General features: G+C 38.0%; 1 protein-coding gene and 1 pseudogene across 1 annotated transcript; both read right to left on the reverse strand.

The window, feature by feature from the left end:
• Window positions 1–1,053: 1,053 nt before the first annotated feature.
• On the reverse strand, window positions 1,054–8,603 carry LOC131770529 (uncharacterized). Its single transcript, XM_066168603.1, has 4 exons — window positions 8,161–8,603; window positions 5,104–5,658; window positions 3,487–3,750; window positions 1,054–2,827 (listed from the first exon to the last, which is right to left on the reverse strand). Exons 1-4 carry the CDS (start codon window positions 8,441–8,443, stop codon window positions 1,857–1,859), a joined length of 2,073 nt encoding a protein of 690 aa, XP_066024700.1. The 5' UTR covers window positions 8,444–8,603; the 3' UTR covers window positions 1,054–1,856.
• A 4,388-nt stretch (window positions 8,604–12,991) lies between these two features.
• LOC136282043 (uncharacterized) overlaps window positions 12,992–23,500 on the reverse strand; it is an 11,972-nt pseudogene continuing 1,463 nt past the window's right edge.

Here is a 23,500-nt window from a genome sequence, read left to right on the forward strand (position 1 = left end):
TTAAGAGTCAAACACAAAAGGAAGACATCAATTTAGTTCTCGTCCTTCATTATCAGCCAGTTTCCTTATACAATGAAGTAAATTTTATCAGTTCCTTTAACCTATATGTTGCTAAAAAAGCCTCTTTTAACTTAAACGGTTAAAGGACTCCTATTTCTGTGCAAAAAACTCTGCCATTGTATCCATTACTCCACTTTTTACCACGGATCAAATCGTCCAGCGACATCCAAAATGACGTACAAGTCAACATACAGCTTCCCTCTAGATTCTGTTTTTAAACGAGGAATAATTATTAATTGCCATTAATTTTAGAAATGACCCTTCTATGCCCTCTTTCAATCGCCAATTCTACGTGAAGCTGAGACAATAACGCAAGAGCCTGAAAATTATTGCATGAACAAGCGTCATTTGCGTATTTCTTTGTCTTGTGTCTAATCGAACTCAAGATGAATGCAGTCAAGTTACCCTGCTTTATGTCGGAGTGAAATAAACGAAAACGAAGAGGATATATTTTGAATGTCATAATTGCCTCCCTTTAAATTTTCCTGTAGAAGGACAATTTTATTGACGCTGTTGATTTGAATACAGAGCTATCAGGATTAAACCTCACAGAAATAAAGGCCGAGGCTTTCGGCGAAGAAAAAAAATCTGTACGCATTCATTTGCAGCTTCTCGTCACTGAAAGTCATACTGATCGTTGCCATCCATTCACAAAGCTTCCTCAGTATGCTGGTCTCGTCATCTTCTTCTGATCTTGAGATGAGCTTAGTTCTTGTTATCTAATAGTATCAGGGGAAACGGGTTATGCCATTGCAAACTGAGTTAGGAAAAGGGAAAAATAATGAAAGGAAGGAAGTACACCACAACTAACTTTAGACCAAAGCTGAAAAACATTATACGGATCTGAAGTTAATTTTCCACCTTCAACCAGTATCAGTCGCTCTCGTCTAAATTCCCTGACACCACCTTAGCCGTGGGTGACAACAACAGAAAACACGTACATATTTGCCATCGCGTGCTCACTGGAGGCCGCACAACATGTCAGGACTAGACTTCACTGAAATATATAAAGGCCGAGATTTTAAGCAGAATTGTGCACGCGTTCATTTACAGCTTGTCGTCGTTGACAGCCACAGTGATAATCGTCATACATATATTTACTCCAGTACTCCGTTGTCTTGGATTGGATGTAACGCAATCGACTTTCATCATTTCATATGAATCGTTTGGAAATACCGTCGCTACATCCTGGATTCGTTGTAATTTATGCCATAGTATTCCCGAAAACTGATTTTGATGGCCCAGTTTAATGTCTGTTGAAGATTATGCGATTTCTTGTCGGTAAAAAATGATTCCTCCAGAGCTTATTTTCAGTTTATCCGTACTTTGCTAATGATTACTAAGATACTAGGAGTTGGTCAGTTTCATAAACTCACCCTTATCACTGTCCAAAATGTATCCACTCGGACGAATTAACGAACCTATATTTATTTAATCAAAGAGTAATTATAAAACTATTCTAAAATAACTTTAATGAAACTTGATCTGCAAAAAAAGGTGCAACCGTTTCTTGGACAGTCTATAGTAGATAGAAATCACAAATCTTCTGTTCCTTGAATTCGGATATTACAAGTGGAATCATGCAAACTCTGTGAACAACTATAAACACATAAACATATTTATGAAGTATTACACGTACAATTTATAAACATCACAACAAATTTTAAAATAAGATTTTTTGCTGATAGCTACGATCATTTCTCGCGAACATCGACAGTGGACTGGCTGTTACACATTCAGAGGCAGTCATTTGACATTTTTCTCAGTCCTCTGAATTACGCCCCAAAGAACGAAACTCAAATGCTTTTTTTTTTGCTTTTAGTGCTTTTTCCTTTGTTTGTTTGTTTGATAGCCTTTGCAGGAGCATTAGCAGCAGCATTAGCAGCATTAGCAGCAGCATTAGCAGCATTAGCAACAGCATTAGCAGCAGCATTAACAACAGAATTAGCAGCTTGCTTTATTTTTCCACTTTCTTTTATAATAACTTCAAATTTGTCTAAGTCATGTAAACTGATGTACAAGTCACCATCAGCCTTCCTCATTTGTAGATCATCGATAATGCATTCAGGGATACAGTTATTTCTATATTTATACTTTACATCGTTGTCTTCAAACGATACCTTTCCGTTGCGAACACGAGTTTTTAATAAAAGCTTTTTTCCAGTATCAAGCTGTATTTCCTCATCCAACGTAAATTGTTTCAAATTGTGATCAACATGACACTCAGTTGACCCATTACTGAGCTTAATGACTCTTACTCCAACTGGAGGTTTGTTCCAGAAACTGTGAAACAGCCTCTCTTGGATGTCACTAGGAACTTGAAATTCAGGGTCCCCTATTTGAAGGTCCTCTTTCCGATAAGATATCTCTCCGCGACGAACGAAACTTCTTAGGACAACAACAGGAGGGGGTCTTTCTGAGAACTGTGTCCCCAGGACCAGCTGCTGACTATTTTGAGTACTCATCTCATCAATGCTTTTCCTTTCTGAGGAATTCCTTTGAGGATAGTTTTCGCTTACTTTGTATGAATATTTGGACAACAAGTAAGCGTTTACATCCTGTTCTTGAGAGATAGACTGTGCATTTGGCGTAGAATATGGCATTTGAAGACTCAAAACATGGTACCAACTATCTGGATCTACGGTCAACTTTCCATTGTTTACTTTCACAACAAACGTTTTCTCTAGTTTATTGATTTGCCCAATAAACTCATCGCATGTGTTTGTTGTTGATTGCCCATTGCAAACCAAGATAATGACTTTTTTAACTGTGAAAAGAAAAAAGGAGAAAGCTAAGCAAGTCACTCGATACGGCATGATATTTACTTAGTTAAGAGGATCAAAAGCACTTCATTCTACTCAAGTAAAATCTCAAGTTAAGACTGCTTTGTTCATTTCTTCACACCTATTTAGTCGTCATTCAATTCCAATCATACATATTTTGTTTCAAGAATTGAGCTGAGTTGTTCGAATACTATCACCACCGGCACCCTTTCTGTCACTATGTCAGTTTAAAACTAACATAGTGACAGAAAATCTATAAACAGCTAACAAAGCATTAGTGTTAGTCGTGTTTCGAGCTGCCTAAATATTTGTTACTATGCCTGTGCTTATAGAAGTTCAGTAAATGCATAAAGGTTATCTACATTTACGAAAAAAATGATCTCACTACAAAAGAGGAGGAGCTGCTCACGGTCAGTGGGATGATCATCCCTTTCCTAGACCTCCCCTACACGCTCTCCTAGAAAATGATTTATCAACTCAAGCGGTAAAGATTGTCTTTTTGTCAGACGAAGTGAGTGTTTTTGATTAAATGCATCGAAATACAACGAAATTATTCAGGGGATAAAAATAAGGTAATGAGAAAAAAAACGTGATATGAAGGATTTTTATGAGATTAACTTATCAGTTCAATTTGAAGACTTACCGACTTTATCCACTGCAAGTCTTACGAGTCGCTGTAATTCCTTTGATCTTTGATCGTCACAACCATCCCTCACGGTACAACCGTCCACCACCAACATAGCGAATCTGAAGTGATAGTCCCTCAAATATTCTTCAACTTTGGTGATTGGGAGGTTGCCAACGAAAGGATCCTTTGACAAGTGAAGGCTGGGAAGAACTCTTGCAAAAACTTTTTTCGCATCATCCATAGACTCACATGACACATTACAGCCAAGAATCGACAATTCTAAAGAGAGAGAGACGGAAAGTCGTACACTTAAAGATTATCTTGAGGAAGAAGTATGCATATTGAGACCCCAATGAGTAACTCAACCTGGCTAAATGTGCTTAAAACTCGAACATAAACGCCGTCATTTTGAAACTAACAAAGTTAGCTGGCCACACGAGCAAAACCACCAAGAAAAAACAATTTCTTTTAGATAATTTATTTTCGAGTGGCCCTTGATTAATCGAACAGATTAACTCCATGAGATGAAGAGAAAAGAATCGATATTTGGAACCGAGAAAGGTGGTCGGCCAAGTTGCTGGGCAAGGTTAAAAAATGGCAATCGTCCATAATCAACTATAAGCTCAGTTGAAGACAATTGTTTTAAGTTAGGATACTGTCGATGGTAAAGATAAAAATTAGATGGTTTTTGGAGCATGATTCTCCTTTAACCGTGTGTGCATGGCTGCCAAATAATGGCAACGGTCAGTGCGTTGGAACCAACAGACTTCCTTCTGTTTGTAAATGAGAAGCCGACACAGCGACAAAGAAACTCCCACGAGAAAAATTCTGCAAACCAGAAATTGGAATTTAGAATTAGCTGAAACAAGACGCTAATAGTTTTCATGGGTAAACGATTAGCAAAACTTTTCTCGGTGAAAATCTTCATAAAGTTTCCGATATGAATCAAAGAGTTGAAACATATGGGCAATTGACCTCAGCACTTAAAAAGGCACCATTTGGCCATGCCCCTAGCAGAGGTAGAAGTTTAGCAGTTCACTTCCTACTAACTTCTCAAATCTACATACCTTGGAGACTTCAAATGGGCAAAATGACAAGAGTTACCGAGGAATTTTGCTTTCGTCGGCTTTATCACCTTTCAGATAATGCGCAGATTAATTCGGAGCTTCAACATTCCCCCCGGGCAACCCGCGGTAATTTGACCGTCATCCTTATCAGGGGTGGGGAATTTGAACATTTTTTGGCTGAGATGGGGAATTTCAACCGAATAAAAGTTTTTATTTTTAAAAATAGGGAGAGTTTGAAGGTATAGAGTTCACTTTCGCGGGCGAATTCCTCAGAAGGAAAGGTCTGCAAGGTCTAGTTTTTAAAGCTTGGTAAATGAGTAGAAAGTCGCGGTCGCTGATTCCGCCTTTTACAAAAAAAAAATTCACCATCAATTCCGCCACTTGGGGAGGGCATTTGGAAATAATTTTGGGCCCGGAACAAGAATTTTAACATTCCAATCTTCAAAAGTTTAAATCCACAGGGGGCTTCCTGGATGTTGAAGCTTCCGATTGATCGACGCATAAGTGGGTAAGGTGCCTAAATATTTTCCTGTAAATCTTTTTAATTTTAAGATTTTATTCTAACCAATAGTTTCTCCGGTACGTGGACGAAAAATTTCCTCAGACCCGGCTCCTCGATTATTAGCAGTTGTTTTGTTTGCCTTCTTCCTCGAAATATTGCTGCCCTCGGCTCTACTATCAAGAGTCTTCCATTCTTTGATCTCCCTTGCACCAGTTACAGCTTCATAGTGACGCAGGGAACTTTCTGGTTTAAGTGGCGGCTCTGATTCATATTGTTGTTCGCCTGACAGGGAAAAACATCTACGAAACGGATGTATCACCTCCTCCAATCTTGATGGCGGTGGTGTTGCTGCCTCTGGTTGTTCCTTTCGCTGATCCGGCTGATATTCGAACTTTAGTCCGTTCTTGTTTGGATCAAAGTGATGCAACAGAGCTTGTTCGTGAATCTCTCGATGTTTTTTGTTCCAAGAAAAGATGAAGCTCTTTCTGCCATCAACATACTCTTCGCTGAACTGTGAGAAAACTTTCCTTTTCGCCCAACGTGAAATAAGCTCACGTTCCTCTTCGTCTTCGCCCTTGTATTTGTTATCTCCCCCGATAACGATGATGACATCTCCACCTGATAATAAAGCAGATTCAAATGTAAAAAGGCGTAACAGTACATATTTCCACACGATATGCAATTTCTAATGTTTTGTTGTTGGCCAGTGTGTTTGTATCTCCCATGTCAGACACACTTAATCAAATTCCTTCCTAACGTTGTACGTTTAGTTTTATATATATATATTTTTTTTTTTCTGTTTTTTTAATTGTATTTTTCTTACTTTCATACGTCTTATACATGAGCCTCAGGCTCGAATACACAGGGCAACCTGATCCCACGCATTAACATTAATATTGATACATGTACATGTATAATCCGTATTGCACGAAAGAGACCTGACATATACTATTCGATTAACGAAGTGTTTCTGCAAAGGCCCTTGAGACGTCTTCGGAATCTCATTTGGTTACTATTTTTGTACCTTTTATTTGTGCTCGTGAAAATGAAACAAAGTATCTCGTTTCTAACAAAGAGCACATAAAATTTAAGAGCTAATGTCAACATGCATCAGACAAACAGCAACAAGTCACCCAAAATTTGCTTACAATCCTACTTTCATATTTTGTAGCCCAATATGTCCTCGTGTTGATGCTACTTTTCGACGTAGGGAAAGCATGTCGGACAAAACTATTCACCAAAAAATAACTACTTCTTTGAAAGCTTCAATAACGACAGGGAATTAAGTTTAGATGATAAAACAAAGGATTATGTCGATAGAAATACCGGATGTTTAGTATATTCGTTACATGAGGTCACACAACTCGGGTAATATTCACGGTTAAAATTTGCATATTTGAGCGGTCAAACGAAAAAAACTATTTCTCGAAAACTAAAATATGTTTTCACAAAAAACTACACCACAATTATTCGAACATATTGAGCTAAAAAATATGAAAGTAGGAGAGAAAACGAATTTTGGGCGACTTTCCAAAATATTTCAAATTTGTTCGATGGATGCTGACATTCTTTCCTAACATGTCATCGAAATAACACTATGTTTCTTGGTTTATCTATGGTAGTCGGAGGTCCATTTCTTGTTACCCACAAAATTTCCTTTCATAATTCGAACGATTATTCAAATTAATTTCATTTGCTTTAAAAAAGCGTTTTGAACCCATGTCAGTGGTATAGATATTAAACTGCTGATAGCTGACAAATGTTCACCTTTCCAATTCGGTTTCAATGGTTAACTGTTTTATCATATCAATTATACGTAGGAATATGCCTTGGCTGCTCAAAATCAGTATCCGAAGAGAGGCGCCTCTGATTTGTTCAGCATTCATCGTTATAAGGAATTAATTCAATGTTCTCTTAGCCGTTATCCATTGAAGCAAAATGGCTTTTAAATATAAATTTGCTTTCACTCTTTAACTTATACAATCCTGAAGGTCCCTGACGGTTTTACTTACAGTTGCATGCAGTTGATTTTCTTACACCCAACTTGAACGAGTGGCATGCAAATGAAAATGTAAATAAATTGCGGTATTCCCGGACTCTATACGTTTTTTATTACTTTCCAGAGCAAATACGAACAATCTTCAGAATTAAATGACAAGCACTGAGTCATGTAAATCTTATATCTTAGTGGTTTGAACGATCGACGTTGAACCACGTATTCAAGCCGACACATACGCACACGTAAATTGGGTTTAACCTCAAAAAACGAATTAAGATTGACCCAAGATTCTTGGAAACAGTTCCTTTTGTCTAATCTGTCTTATCATAAGCATTCGCCGAAAGTTTGCTTCCGTCTTCATTTAGGAAAGGAAAAAATAAAATCAACATTTATAAAATAAATGCGAGCACATTACCTTACATTGCCTAAAATTTTGATAGCCAACAAAAGAAGGAAAACAGATTATCGGAAACGGTTTTAGTCGCTTCCGCTTAAATCGTCCGCCGCTTTATCCACCGAATCACATCGCGTTAGTTTTATACAGTCGATTACTTTTCTTAGTTGCCAAATTAATCATACAAGGAAGAGATTTTTCCTTTCTTGCTCGGCAGCAAATAAAAAAAGCGGTTCACAACTGAATAAAAAGACACAAACAACCCAGTCTCAAGCCGATTATCTGTTGCCTTCTTTAAACCATTGTGTACCTCCAAGTTATTGTCAAGAGGCATTCGAGTGCATTTTTTTTCCTCAGCGTAGGTATCTCAAACAAAGTGAAATTGTATTTCTGTACCGAGAATTCGAAGCCGGGTTTCGATTTCCTCGCTCGTAACAGATCCTCGCACTTTACCAATCTCCAGAGCAAGTGCCGAGAACTTCCAACCTCGATGTACATCTACGCTAATTTACTTTCGCTTTCGACTCATATGTCTAATGGGCCTTTGTTAGGGAAAATGTACAACAGTTCCGCAGTAAATTTGATAAACTTGCCACTGCTTTTGTCAAAGAAATCGCTGCCTGCTGAACAACGCATTATTAAGCAAAATTAAATGTGTTTGTTACAAACACAATTAAATAATGATAAATAATGATAAAAAAAAGCTAAAAATGTTTCAGCTCCTTACCCGTTGCTTTTAGTAAAGCCCGGTATATTTTGGCGTAGCCAAATCCCTCGCCGTCCTCGTTTATCGAGAGTACACATTCATGTGCATGAACCACGAAAAAGGCCATGTCCATTGCTAAGACGGGAATTCTGTCGACCATTTCAGACATTTTAGGAAGTCTGAAATAGTGCTTCTCAACAAGTTCAACATGGATGCCACATTTCTCCAGCAATTTTTCAACAGGCTCTAGCTTGTATGTGTTATCACAGTTGAAAAGATGAATTCGCTTTTTGAACTGAGACATCTTAGCTTTTTTGAACGTAGTTGTCGATAAAACCTGGCACAATTCGCTGAAATGGAAGGAGGAAATTCAACTACGTAACATTGCAAGGAAACCCGACACTATCTTTGATTGACTTTTATCACACGAAAACATCACGCAACAGACTGGAAACGCATAACACCAATACCAAACGCTTTCAAAGGCATTCAAAGGCATTCAAAGTCCAAGGTCCCTTGCTAAGCCGGTCAGCGGTACTAAGGCTGTGCATATTTAGTGCAAAGATAAATTCGTCACTATTCTGTGATTTTGTTCATCCATCCTTTTAAGGTTTAATTTGTTACTTCATGGAATTGTATTGAGCAGTGGTGAACCAAGTGTATGTATCTATTTCATTGGCTCATGTTATAAAGCGCTTGGTGAGCGCTAAATACTCTTGATCAGTGTCACAGTTGCTGCCTATTGTTTTAAACCTATCTGTTAATTTTTTTGGCTTGTAGATCTGTGTTGTAAACTCTTTATGAGCCCCTCTGTTTAATTTATATTCGCTTGTGTTGTAAACTGCTGAGAGAAAGTGTTGTAAATTGTGACAGCAAAAAATTGTGCTTATTTGTACTGGCTTGTGTTGTAAATTGGTTACCACTGAAGGTTGTGTTTCGATTGTGTTCATATTTTGGTTGTTTTGTATATTGGTTATTGCCAAAGAGTTGTTTATTATTTACTTGGCTTGTGTTGCACGTGTTGTTGGCTCGTTGTTTGCCTCTCATTAGAAAATATACATTGATTCTAAAACATCAACAATCAATTTCTATTTTGTAGAAAAAAAAATGACATCCTTAAAAAATAAAGCCAATGGATTGAAAATAACATTATTCTTTGGGGTATGCTAACAGAAAATACATGTGTGGATAAATAAATGAATAAATAATGTGTGAATGAATAAACCTTTGGTGGTGTGTACATATTTCGTAGAAGGCTTGTTGTTGTATGATGTCTTTATTGATGTTTCTTAGCTTTTTCATCCACAATATCACAAGTGTTTACCATTTTTTTATGACTGCCTTATCTGCTCATGTTGTACTTATTTATTCTACTTTCCCAACCTTGTCAAAACTGACTTATTCTACATACTCCTTCAAAATTATATGAGGAGAGATGAATTTGTTCTCAAAGGGCATATCAAACAGAGTGTTCCTCAATTTACATCCGGTACTTGTAACTGTGGTAATCACTCTGTCATTGTCTTTTCGTTTACCACAACACAAAGTAAGATTGAAAAAAAACACATTTAGCAGAGACTCACCTTAAATTTTATTTCAGCCTTCCCATTTACATTTCTATTAACTGCCCTGATATTTTGGGAATTCAAAGTTTTATACAGGATTTGCCTTACCCTGTAACCCCTAAGAGGGATTAGTATCTAATAACCCCCTACAATATCATCCCTTAATCAAAAATTTAGGTCAAACGGATAAAGCAAATGGTCATGGATGAAAGGTCTTGATTGTTAAGAAAATAATTAATTATCATCATCAGCACCTTAATAGGAAATGCATGGGGAAGAGTATGGAGAAGGTGCATACTGTATGATGTAACCAGCTGGGTGTAAAGGGTTAAGGAAATGTTTAAGTTCTGTGCAGCATTAAATCTCTCTACTTGAGGTGCTCTTTACTTCTTGATGTTATCACTTTGAAATTTGTTTTTCTTTCCTTGAAACAGTAGATAAAAATATGTTAAATACAAAGCCACTGTTCATATGTTCACTTATGAATCACTTTTGGAGTTTAACTTCAAAAATGTTTTCTTTCCAGCCTGATGACCAACTGCTTTTTCTTCATTGAATGTTGTTAAAATTGTGTGCAACTCAACATCACTTGATATTAGAAATTCTGTATTATGCTGCTCATGTTTATCAGATGTTTATGCTATTAGTTAGACCGCATCTTGTAGGCCTGCCACACTCTGCATGTGTCTATATATGCTGTATAGATGAAAGGGGAAAGCTTTGATGATGGCCCAAAACACACTTTAAGAAGTACCAGTCTACTGTATCTTTGATTTGCATTGTTGTTATGTTATCAGTGTGCAAAAATAGTTGAGTTGCACAATCAAGGTTATTTTACTTAGAATGATGATTAGGTCAAAAAAGTTGGCACCAACCATGTATTTTTTGACAAAATAAGCAAAGTCCATGTATTTTCTTCTTTGATTGAAACAGATTTGATATCTCAAGTACAGAGTTAATTTAGCATAACATATAATTCATTTGTTGTTGTTATCATGTGGTGGCAAACATTGATGTCACCCCCTTTGATATAAATTTTGCATGGAGGTTGATTGGAGCTATACAATAAGGCTGTTTGAAGGGTTGTAAAAATGAGGCAGGATCTTAACATTTTGCAGCATGAAACAAGATACACCCCTCGTGACTTACAATCTAATTTGAAATTCTCAATAATTTAAGAACATATGATAAACATTATGATAGTCTATTATCCAAGGGACTTAATCTTGCAAAGGGTAAAAGTTCTTTGAGATCATTTGGTGATGCCCAGAAAAGATTTCTGAGGATGTAACCACTTGCATTGTGACATTCTCAAAAAGGAAAAAATTGAGGATTGCCTTGCCAGCGAAGTTCCCTGCGCACAATCAAAAAAAACCTGTTTCAAATTTATTAAATTATCAAGACTGGTCGACAAATAGAGAAGCCTTGGCTGTACTCTGTTAGGCATGCGTATCATGCAAGAGTTAGTGTATAACTGGGTGTGTTGCAGTAGGACACTTTGTGAACGTATTGTTTTCATGTTTGTGACAGAAAAAGAGCATAACTTTCAAAAGAACGAAAATATCGTGTTACTTCACTTTATCTTAACTCTCACAAGTTCTTTGTGGTCTATTGTTTCTATTGTCTAAATACTTCTAAGCAAAAATAAAATGCATCGATGCCACGCCTACTGTGGTCTCCTTCGAAGCGAGCGAGGTGTGCGGACGAATATTCGATCGCTCCATGTTAATGCAATTTTTTCCCTCTATGCCTAATCCAAATGTTAACTTGCTTGAAAAAGAAAATGAAAGCCTCAAATCAGAATTTGCTGCTCTAAAGAAAAATTTTAATACTTTCAGAATTCGCTCAAACTTAGCGTCAACAATGCTTATGTCTCCAACAATGGCGGCGAAGTGAGTTGACCGGCGATATCACAGGACGAGACTTTGAACACCCTGCAATTTTATGGCAAGTCTTACGGTGACCTTCGCCAGGAAGCGGATAAAAGTTTACAACAGCTCTGGTCACACCTAAATGTCCTGTCTAAACGAGTAGAAGAGATTGGGAAATCCATTGAGCTGATTCAGCGCTACAGTTATGAATACAGCGTAAAGATCGTCGGTCTCCCTGAAATAAAGGCAAGTGAGTCAGCCTCCGACACAACTACACTATGTCTTAGCCTCTTTCAAGCTGCAGGAGTTGAAATTTCTATTCAAGATATCGATATTGCTCATCGTACTCTCACCAGAAACGCCACTTCTGGCCCGAGACCAGTCGTTTGCAAGTTCACAAGGATTGGTAAAGAGAAGGTCACGAATGTACGGAAAGATGCATGCAAGATTACAGCTACTTCAATTGGTTTACCTGCCAATTCTGCACTAGAGAACGTGAAGCTTTTTCATCATCTAACTCCGCTGGTCCAACAACTCCTGGCGAATACGAAAAAATTTCAAACTCGTAATGGCTTTAGGTTTTCTTGGTGTAAGAACTTCATCATCTATCTTCGGCAAACCGAAGACTCCCGCCCTATCCAGTTCAAAACCCTTGACGACCTTGAAAAGTTTGCTCGGCAAGAAAGCCTACCTTTAAGCTAAGTTCTCTAAATTTTGTAACTGATAATTAGTCTGTAAATTAATTTGCTGCTTCTATGATGGTTGACAAGACACCCTTTCAATCTTTCCTTCCTTTTAATTACCTGGATGATAGTTCCTTTAATTTGGCAGTTTATGAATTTTCTTTTGGCCCCTCGAGTTACGATGCTGACCGTCTTGAAACATTATTATTTAATCCTGTTGAAAGGCCCGAATTATTTAATCCACTCTCTAGTCATCTGAATCCCGACTCTAACTTTATCAATCGCCTGCCCGATAGTGGCTACACGGTTGAAGAAGATCTGAGCAATCGAGTAGCTTCTTTTGGCGACAAAACAAACTTTTCTATTATACATTTAAACACTCCAAGCTTAATGTGAAATTTCGATCAACTTAATTCATTGCTGAGAAATCTAAATATGCCGTTCTCTGTAATTGGATACAATTTTGTCTCCAACCGTTGTAAATCGAAAACGGGCGGCGGAGTTGGAATTTAATTACAAAACGGTGTTGAATACAAACTTCTCGGAGAATGCAAATTTTCAGATCCAGATGTAATTGAGTCACTTTTCTTAGAAATTATGGTTTCCCATGGAAAAAATATTGTTGGTTGCGTGTACAGACCACCAAATCAAAACACTGCTATGTTAATTGACAAATTCAACAATATTCTCTCACTAATCCAAAGACAATAAACGTTGTTATGTGACCGGAGACTTAAACCTAGACCTTCGTCAAACCTTCTTAGCTACAAGACGGAAATGCAAAAGTTTTTACTTAAATGATCACTGAATTGGCCTAGCCGCACATTCGCAGCACTTTTTTTTTACTTTATTTATAATAAAAGGTGATTCTCCTATAAGCCTGGTGGCTTCCTGGGTCTCCTCGCCTTGTAGCTATAACCGCTGTATATAATTCTTTTTTGTATCGTGTAAATAAGGCAAATAAAAAAGATGATGAAGCTGTTGTCCGCTCTTGCCACACAACGCCCTCTCTTCCCCGTTGAAGAGAGCGCGTTGAGTGACGAGACCAAATAACAGTTGCGAAAGAGTCGACTTGCTGCCGTTTCTCTAACAGAGGAAAAAATTAAAAATTAGTATTCTACAGTTAGCTGGCTCAAAATATGATTCCATGTAATTTTGTAATTTAACTACGAAAAGCAAACTAAAACTGTGTTATCTTTAATAGACCCTGTTGAAACCGCCTCACTCCCATGCGTAACACGAGTTCGATCATGTAACACAAGTTTTCGAGTAGATTTAATATGATTTGAGTTTCACCGATTAAAGTTAATATTCTAACAGGAAAAAGTTCGTGTGATCGTTACAGACCTTAGCCAAACATATATTGCGAATAAGTGAAGATACAATGAACAAGAGAAAGATATCCAAATGCTCAAAATGCGTCAATCTAATTGATGCATGAAACATACCACTAAAGAAGCTAACATAGTTATTTTTTGAATTAGAAAAAAAACTGCAAGAATCTTCCAAGATGCCATCCTTATTCTATATATGGTCTATAATTAAGCTGTCTGCCAGTAGAACTTTTAACTTGTTTCCATGGTCTCTCTCTTCCGTTTTCCTTTTCATCTAAATAAAACTAAATCTTTATCGCTCTCTCTCATCAAACAAAATCACAACACAACATAAGCTCATGAGCAAATATACTCTTTGAACGGTATAAACCATGATGATTTGTCAAATTTCAATTATCAAAAGAAATGGATTTTAAGACTGTGAACAGTTCGATTTCCGCTTGCATCGTGGCGTCTGATATCACATCAACTTGGATGAGCATCGCAACCGAAAAGACCTATTTCTGGAGGTTAAGAGTCAAGAGGAAGACATCAATTTATTTCTCGTCCTTCGTTATCTGCCAGCTTCCTTACACCATAAGGTGAATTTAACAGTTCCTTTAACCTTTATGTTGCTAAAAAAGCCTCTTGTAACTTTAAAGGTTTAAGGCCTCCTTTTTCTCTGCAAAAAACTAGGTTCTTCTACCCATTACTCCACTTTTAACCACGGATCGAAACTGTCCAAAACGATCTGAAATGACGTACAAGTCACCATACAGGTTCCCTCTAGATATTGTTTTTAAACCAGCAATTATGTGTGGGGGAAGGTAAACATCCCCTCGCAGAAACTGCACATCCTTTTCCTTAAAAGATACCTCTCCATTGCGGACACGAGTTTTCAAGACGAGTATTTCATCTTGAAAAAGCTGTACTTCCTTTCCTAATGAAAATCGTATCAAATTTTTATCAGTGGTCCACTCAAATGAGCCATTATGGTGTCTAATAATTCTTACACCAATCTCAGGGGTGTACGAGAACTTTTTAGAAATATCGTCAAAAATGTAACTGGGAATTTCAATTCCCAAGTTTCTTATATGAATATCACCAAACTTATCAGATAACTTTCCACAATGAAAGATACCTCTCAGCACAACAATAGGCGTGTAATCCACTGAGGATTGTGACGGCAACTGCGGAATATTTGGAGGGCCCTTTTCAACAATTGTTTCCTCCGCTGGAAGGTTTGTTCTCTCTCCAAATTGATGTGTATGTACGGTCAATGAGTTGGCACGGATATCTGGTTCTTGTGAGCCTCTTGGACGGTTCATCTGAGTATTTGGTTCGAAGAGTTGCCTCAAAATCTTGATAAGATCATCTATATTCACACTAAGCTTCCCTTTGTTTAACTCCACTATGGACACCTTTTCTTCGTAACTTTTAAAGCGTCCCATGAATTGATCGACTGCACCTTCTTGCGTTGGTGATAGGTTAGTGGTTTTAAGACTCCAAACCAAGATGATGACTTTTACAACTGTGAAAACGAAAATGGCAAAAGGATATTATTAACCTTGTTAATAACTTTTATCCCGTTCGACATTCTGTAGGTTTGGAGGATGAAATTCACTGTCTCATTTTTTGACTTCCATGATATAAGGTTTTATGCAGGGTGAATACTGTGTTTTTGGGGAGACTCCTTACTTTAGGCCAAGGCGTTCAAACGCAATCGCCACTTACCCTAATCCCATCCTAACACTGATAAGAAAAAAAAGTTACCTATAAACTTTTTAACGGAATAAAGAGCTGAAACCCACACTTGATCTATCTGAATTTTCATGACCTTCCCTATCGGGCTTCTTTCGAGTTTTATCATTCTAAATAAAGGGACAACCAAAAAGAAATCAAGAAATGACAACGAGAATATCCAGTGAGACCTAAAGATGTCAACGGTTGAAGAGGAAATGGTTTAAAGGCTTCTAATTATACAAGATCTTGTGATGGTGTACTTGGTAATGATTGACTTAATGATTGATTGAATGACTAAATGATTGATTGAATGACTTATTATCTGCTGACTTACCAACTCTACGCAGTGCAGTTTCGAAACATCGTTGGTATTCCTCAAGTTTTTCTTTTCCAGAACCATCTTTCAGTGTAGACGCATCTATCACTAATACACAGACTCTGAGTAGATTTTCCTTCAAAAATTGCTCAACTTTGTCGGGTTCTAGGTTTTCAAAAGTAGGATCTTCTGGTAGGCGAAGACCGCAAATATTCTTTTCCAAAATTTTCCTAACATCAGCCATGGTTTCAGGTGACGCATTGCAGCCAAGAATCGCCAAATCTAAAGATTAAACACCGGTGATTGTAACATTTATCAATTCCTCAACTTACAAGGTACAATGACCCAATAGCAAGCGCATAAGACAGATGCAACTTTAGTCTATGAATTATACAAACTGCTTTATTTTAATCATCAACAGATTCAGACCCAAGTTTCTATATATATATCAAACAAACGTTTTATATTTGCTTCAGAGCTTGTTTGTTTTTTACTTAACCAACAACTTCCAATCTACCATTACTACTTAAAACCCCTTAAATTGATTACTGTGATGATACAGTCGCAAATTAAAATGCATTTCCTACCAGAAAATTGTTGAATTGTCCTATAATGTCTCACCTTGCTACCGAGACCGAAACAAAGCTGCACGAAAGCGTGACACCCACGCGAGTTGATTTCGCTGTCGCGTAATAGGGTTCATATGACAAAAAAAAAATTCAGATTTTTGTGAAAAACATCCAAAGATAGTCGACGTACGGGCGAAAACTTTTAAGTTTGCTTTAGCTTGAACTCAAGAGTCTTCGCCCATTCAAAGTGACTTTTTAGACCCAATAGAACCCGATATATTACTATTTTGGGCGAGGAATCACTAACAGTAATTTACAAGCATACACGCTTCTGCGTCATATTTTCTCGTATATAAAACTTTAATAACTGAGAAAATTACCACTTCGAACTAGACACATGTAGGTGCTCAATTACTGGGGTACTTTCGAACCGTTGAATTGATAGCAGTAGATAAGAGTACTGCTTTGTATACAAATGAACTCAAATGTCCGATGACCTTGCATACATGAAGACAACAGTTCCACAGAATGAAAGCATACTGAACTTTACTTAGCACCAAATTTGTGACCTCTAACACTTCTCAACATCTGATGTATTCAGTTTTTTGAAAGTTCTCTACGATTTCAAGCAATGTAATTCGTGGACCGACCCGTTCCGAAAACGCTCAACACCTTTTAGTGTGGGCTCATCTACAATGATGTGTGCATCTGTAAGTGAGAGGAGCGGAATTATTCTAGCGCAGTTACGAGTTTCTTTGGTAATGCGCTCGCGATTCCCATTCCCCGTTTCCCGCGTCTCCGCTAGGGAACGCTTGGGACTTTGATGTAGACAGACGAAAGCTCGAGTAATGACTGACTGCTATACAAACCAATTTAAAAACAGAGTGCCTGTTAATCACAAGGATATCTTGCTGAATCATTATCTAACCTTTGATTTCTCGAGAGCTTGGATGGAGGATATTTCTAGAACCGTCGCGATTCTTGGGAGTACTGAAGCCTGTAAGATGATTATCGATCAGTCTTCTAGCCGCCGTCAATGCAGTGGCGACTTCATCAATGTGCAAAGGACTTTTCGGTGTCCGCAGATTTTCGAATTCTGTAGATGTTGCCTGCGGTAGAGATTTAGGGTTTGTTTCTTGAACTAGAAGTGGCAGCTGATATGCAAACTTTACTCCTTTCTTGTTTGGATCAAAGTGATGCAACAGAGCTTGTTCGTGTATCACTCGATGCTGTTTGTTCCAAGAAAAGATGAAGCTCTTTCTGCCATCAAGATACTCTTCGCTGAACTGTGAGAAAACTTTCCTTTCCGCCCAACGTGAAATAACCTCACGTTCCTCTTCGTCTTCGCCCTTGTATTTGTTATCTCCCCCGATAACGATGATGACATTTCCACCTAATAATAAAGCAGATTCAAATGTTTTGCTGTTGACCAATGTGTTTGTATCTCCCATGTCTAACACACTTAATCAAACTCCTTTCTAATGACCAGATGTAAAGTATGGAACAATGAACTCCTTTGACCGAGCACTTGATGTTACAGCCCTGCTGATATTTTTAATTGTAACAATTATTTTTGTACGTTTAGTTTTTCATTTTTTTGCTTGTTTGTTTGTTTTTTTCTTTTTTTTTTGTTTTTTAATTGTACTTTGCTTACTGTCCCACATCTTTTACATAAGCCTCTGGCTCGGATACACAAGGCAACCTGATCCACGCCTTGATATCAATAATAACTGAATTGATTGATACATATATAATCCGTATTGCACGAAAGAGACCTGTGTCGAAGGCTTAAATGTAATAACTGTCCTAAATGTAATAAAGTCCTAAATAGCATAAACTCAGTCCACACGATGAAAAACTGGGACCTCGGTCTTAAAAAGGCTGCCCTCGGCCTACGGCCTCGGGGAGTATTTTCAAGACCTCAATATCTTAACAAATGTCGTCAACCACTAAATTTTGGTCGTGGCCTGGCAACATCCCACTCATAAAAACATATTAAACAGAAAGTTATATTTAACATCTTTTTATTACACTACCGCCGACAAAAGTCAATAGAACCTCGAAGCCGAATAAACACTCCAGCCTTGCAGTTTTTTTTTTTTTGTTTTTCAGCGAGGATTCTGGGTGCACATTAATTACTGACCGTGGCTGTTCTTCCGCCGGTGATAGACCTTGATTGGTAGTCGATAGATAGCGCTAGCTGACCAATGATCAACTTGAATGAAGCCAGGTATCTCGAAATTAAACCAAGAAATTTCACGATTTCACGATTATATTCAATACTCTCAATATTAACTATGATATTGGGAAGTATGTTCGGTAGCTGTGTCACCGTTTCCTTCAGCGCAGACAACGTATTTTATCAGGGCTTAGCTTCTCCCTAAAAATTCACGTCAAACTCTAGTATATAAGATTCTAATAAGCGGAAAAATACTGTGCGCGGCCGCCCAAAAAAATTGGCGTGGTTTCCACTTTTTCCATCCTAAAGACGAGAGACAGTTATTTTCACTTTCAGTCTATTGCCTGATGGAGCTTAGTTGGTAGATAATGTCCAAAATTTTGCATTAATTTCGCTGCTCTCTTTCTTTAGGAAAATAGCGAAAAAATACAGTACTCATAATCACATAAACTCCAGCAAATTTTAGAGAGAAATCTACAGAGTGAAAGTGCTTTTTTCTTACACGTTGCTTGTAGTAGAGCTCTGTATATCTTGGTGTAACCAATTCCACGGTTGTCCTAGTTGATTGACGGCCAAGATTCGTGTGCATGGACAACAAAAACAGCCATATCCATCGTCAGAGTTGAAATTCGGTCAACTACTTCAGACATTTTGGCAAGTTTAAATGAGTGCTTCACCACACACATATGGTGGCCATCGGTTTCTGCGATTTTATTCAGTAAGTTCTCGACAGGCTCCAACTTGTATGTGTTATCACAGTTGAAAAGATGGACTCGGTTTATTGACTGCGAAATCCCTTCGCTGAACTGTGAGGAAACATACCCCATCGCCCAGTGTGGAATAAAGTCTTGATCCTCTTCGCCATCATCCTTGGAATTGTCATCACCGTCGATAACATTGATAACATTTCCGCCTGTGGAAACATGGAACGGTATATTTCTTAGAATGATGACAAATGATCTGAAACCTTAACAATCAAACACAGCAAGTAGCACTTACCGTGACGGAATGTATTTAGAATTTACGCCCGCTCTTTCCATGAATGACAAAAGTGGAGTGTATATGTGTATATCTTATTTCGAATTTCTTTACAAATGGCTCAATAGTTTTCAAAAAATGTAGAATCTGATCTGAACTGTACGCACAGCTTTTTGAACCTTTGAGGAAAAATTTTTTTTTTCTGCATCGTTGCTATGATAACCCTAAAATTAAGGAAAATTAACAAACTTATTAAGAAATATTTGAGCATTTCTCTCATATCAATTTAAAGGAACACAATAAAAAAGTGTGGAGGCTAAGAACCATCAAAGAATTGGTGTGTTTTAAAATACCGAAAGCATTAGGAGTCTTCTCAAGAGCAAAAAACGCTGCTCATGGCAATGAAGTTGTTTCGAGAAAGATTGTCGGAAAAGAACAAAAGTGCACGGGACGATATCGAAAGATTATCTGAGTATCTGGTAATCAATGAATTTTAATAAGTGAAATATATTACTACATTAATCAAACCCGCTTTGCCTCGTCTTTACAGGAAGGATCCAATGGGGTCAATCGTTAGCCGTAAAACAACAAAACAAATTGACATATTTGGGCCATTAGTCGTGAAAAAGTTATCGTAAATTATATCTATTTACCATACAGGAAAGAAATGTGACGCTTCCTCAGTTTCCCCTGAAAAGGAACCATAACATGAAAACTACCCAAGATACATTTCGGAGTTGTTGCACCTACTTTTATGCTTTTTCCCAACAATCTTTCTAGAAACAGCTGAATGCGCTAAGTCATTGGATTCAATACTTCGGTTCAGAAAAATTACCTTCGTCGACTCCCACAAAGTGTTCTGGGCCCAGTTGTTCGAAGGCCGATTAGCGCTAACCCAGGGTTAAATTTTAATCTAGGTTTCTATATTTCTCTGTTCAAAAGCTGTTTGAGGGTAATTTTCTTCATTTATTTTTAGAGCATTCAATCAACAAATTGAAGACAAAAAGATTTAAGCTGAATTTTTTTTTCAAGCTTTCAGATCTTAAATCAAATTTTATACTAACCCTGGGTTATCTTAACCCAGCTTTGAACAACCCGGCCCCGGTCTATTTTCTTGGAGTTTCTGGCACTGTTCAGATTTTGATGAAGCGACTGATTGTTTTTCATCTATCTCTGATATCACAACAGAGGCCTCATTCAAACTCTGTGAGGGAGCAGCAGTAAATGACGATTTCATCTTGCTTCCTGAAGCTACAAATGTTATATAATGTATTTCAAATGAGAAGGGTGTTCAGTTTTCGTCTTCTCACAAACGTGGGACAAATAAAAATATCCGAGTCCTCATGTGGAATTGAACAACAGACCATCGGATCTAATTATCTGAGGAAATGTAAAGCCTCCTTTCCAATATTGTTCATTCAAAACGGAATAAAATGCTAAGACCAGAGTAGTAACGCTTTATGTTAGTAAGAATTTAGAGTTAATTGCTGATACGAATGTAATTCTCTAACCTTTGGGTCTTTCAAGACTTGGGGAAAGATTTTTTTCAGGCCTGGTTCCTTGACTACAAAAATATGATGACTTTCTTCCACTGGTCGTTTCAAAATCATGAGCAGTGAAACCTTCTCGTCTCTCCTCACGTTTGTCCTCGAGCCTTTGTTCAGTCAAACGCTGGTCTTCAGGTAAAGGACCTCTTGCATTTGATGACAGTCCAGACTCATCTTCCAGTTGTGCATTTTTCACTTCAAGGTGCGTTTTGGTACTTTGTTCATCTGAACGGTACACAGTAGAGGCCTCATTCAAACTTTTTGAGGTAGCAGCAGTAACTGACGACTCCATCTTGCTTCCTGAAGCTGCAAATGTTATGTAATGTATTTCAAATGAGAAAGATGTTCAGTTTTCGTCTCTTCACAAGCGTGGGATAAACGGAGAAAGCAGAGTTCTCATGAGGAATTGTATGACCAGATCATCGGATTTCGCGTTTCGACGCTCTACCTCCGAGTCATTGAGACTGAGCCACCAGGTCGATAACAGCACTATGCTGAACACTCCTTAGATATTACGTGGTAATAACTTAGCTCACCCTAGAGTATCAGTGGCTCAGTGTAAGAGATTCAGAGCGCCAAATTCCTTGGTATGAGGTCGATTCCTCGTGGCAACTCAGAATTATTCTTTGTACCACGCTCTTTACATGAGTAAAAAAAACCATCTCTCTATATTTCTATATTACTACGCTCAAAATTCACCACTGACCTTTGATATGAAATTAACTTGCTACTTCGATGTTATCACGTTAAAAAAATAATAATGAGAGAAGCATTTACCATGGTCAGTTCACACAAATAGCTAAGCTGAAAAGAACACAAAAATGCAAAAAAAAACTAGCAGTGATAATAGAAATCAATCATCAGGACGGTGAAGTAAGGAAAAGTGTAGATGATTTTTCACGCAGCAGAACGAAAACCTTTTGAAACAACATGGGACACAGGTAAGTTGGCTTAGTTTTGCAGCCAAACCTAAAATCACTATGACCGTGACAAGAACGATTTACAGGAGATATACTGAAAAGTGCTTACCATTAGCAAGGCTGACCATCTTTTCCACAAGATCCCTGCATTGACTCTCCCAGATGTACTTATTACCATAGCTTTCCCGTAGAGTTTGACATTCTGCAATTGCTGCTTCGCGACCCTTTTCTCGGACACTTTTAATAGCTTCAGCCCACTTCTCTGGTTCCTCAGAATCCACAACCCAAGGGGTACTCTGACGAAGAGCATCTTGCAGAGCCTCTCCAAATCCACTGGTTTGTGTGACAAGAAAAGGCCGACCAGCAGATAACACTTCCAAGGCGGTTAAACCAAATCCTTCCGATCTTGAAGGTATAATGGCAAGATCTGCTGTAGATAGCAGGGTGGCAAGATCTTTCCGATTTTCAAGAAATGGTTTCACAATCAGCTGATTTTTCCTTAAGCCGTACCCAAGCAGTTTCTCTGCCACTTGTTTCTCGTTTCCACTTGGTGCACCCACAAAGACGAGCTGGTAACTTGTGTCATTCAGTTGAGCGACTGCTTTGGCCGCAATGTCGAAACCCTTGAGTTCAAAATCTTCTGAGTCGCCTCGTCCAAACAACAGAACATTGAACCTCTTACCTTCAACTATGGAAAGCTTTAACGAGGATAATTCAGAGAAGATGCCTGGCGTAAGTTTGAATACATGTTTTCCGGATAAGCTAAGGTAACGTGAGTAAGACTCCCAAAGCCTTGGTCCAACAGTCACCACTAGATCAGCACGCTCGCACAGTTTGATTTCATTCCACTGTTTTTCGTCACCCTTAGCTATGGCATTGTCACAATCTGAGTACGTTTTCAACATGGAAAGTTCCTCAGGGGCAGTATGTACAACTTGAACCCACTTACACTTATGGCTTTTCTTAATTATTTGAGCGTGTTTACCAAGTTTTACACCATGGCCAATGCATATGTCTATAGAGAGATCATCCGGTGGAAAACTTAATAGATCGACCGGATTGAATGCAAAATATTCCTGTGCTTTAACGATACGCACGTTACAAGCACTACTTTCATTTTTGTCGTCTTCAGTGCATTCCGGGACTAAGAAAGTAACTGACACATTGGGATGTTCAGCCAAATGTATGGCCAATTCTCGATTTATAGTCGACAGGCCTCCTTTGGAAGATTTCCATTCGTCCGCGAGGAGAGTAACTTGTAATTTGCTATTGGACATGTTCCTGGAAATGTAATTCAGCAAACAACAGAGGTGACTTTTATGTTCACAAGCTCGTTACTCAATGATTTTTGTTGACCTTGTTATTGACATGTACAGGAAAAAATCGATGCGCATTGCAATGTTATCTGAGGGTCTGAGTGGGGTGATGGCTTTCACGGCTAATGGTTGAAACTTGGCCACTGTTACGTCTAACAGTTAATTGTTAATTATTTTTTAACGCTTTACTCCGGCTTTAACGGCAAACAGTTAAAAATTTATCAGTTTTTACGCCTTACAGCTAAATTTTTTGGCCGTTTTACGGCTAACAGATGACTCCATTGAGACCCTCTTATCCCGTATGACTTTCTGCACTGAATTGAAAATTATTCAGAAGCTCGTGTTACTCATTGAGTTTGGT

This window comes from Pocillopora verrucosa, chromosome 6, assembly GCF_036669915.1.
Source record: "Pocillopora verrucosa isolate sample1 chromosome 6, ASM3666991v2, whole genome shotgun sequence".
NCBI lineage: Eukaryota > Metazoa > Cnidaria > Anthozoa > Scleractinia > Pocilloporidae > Pocillopora > Pocillopora verrucosa.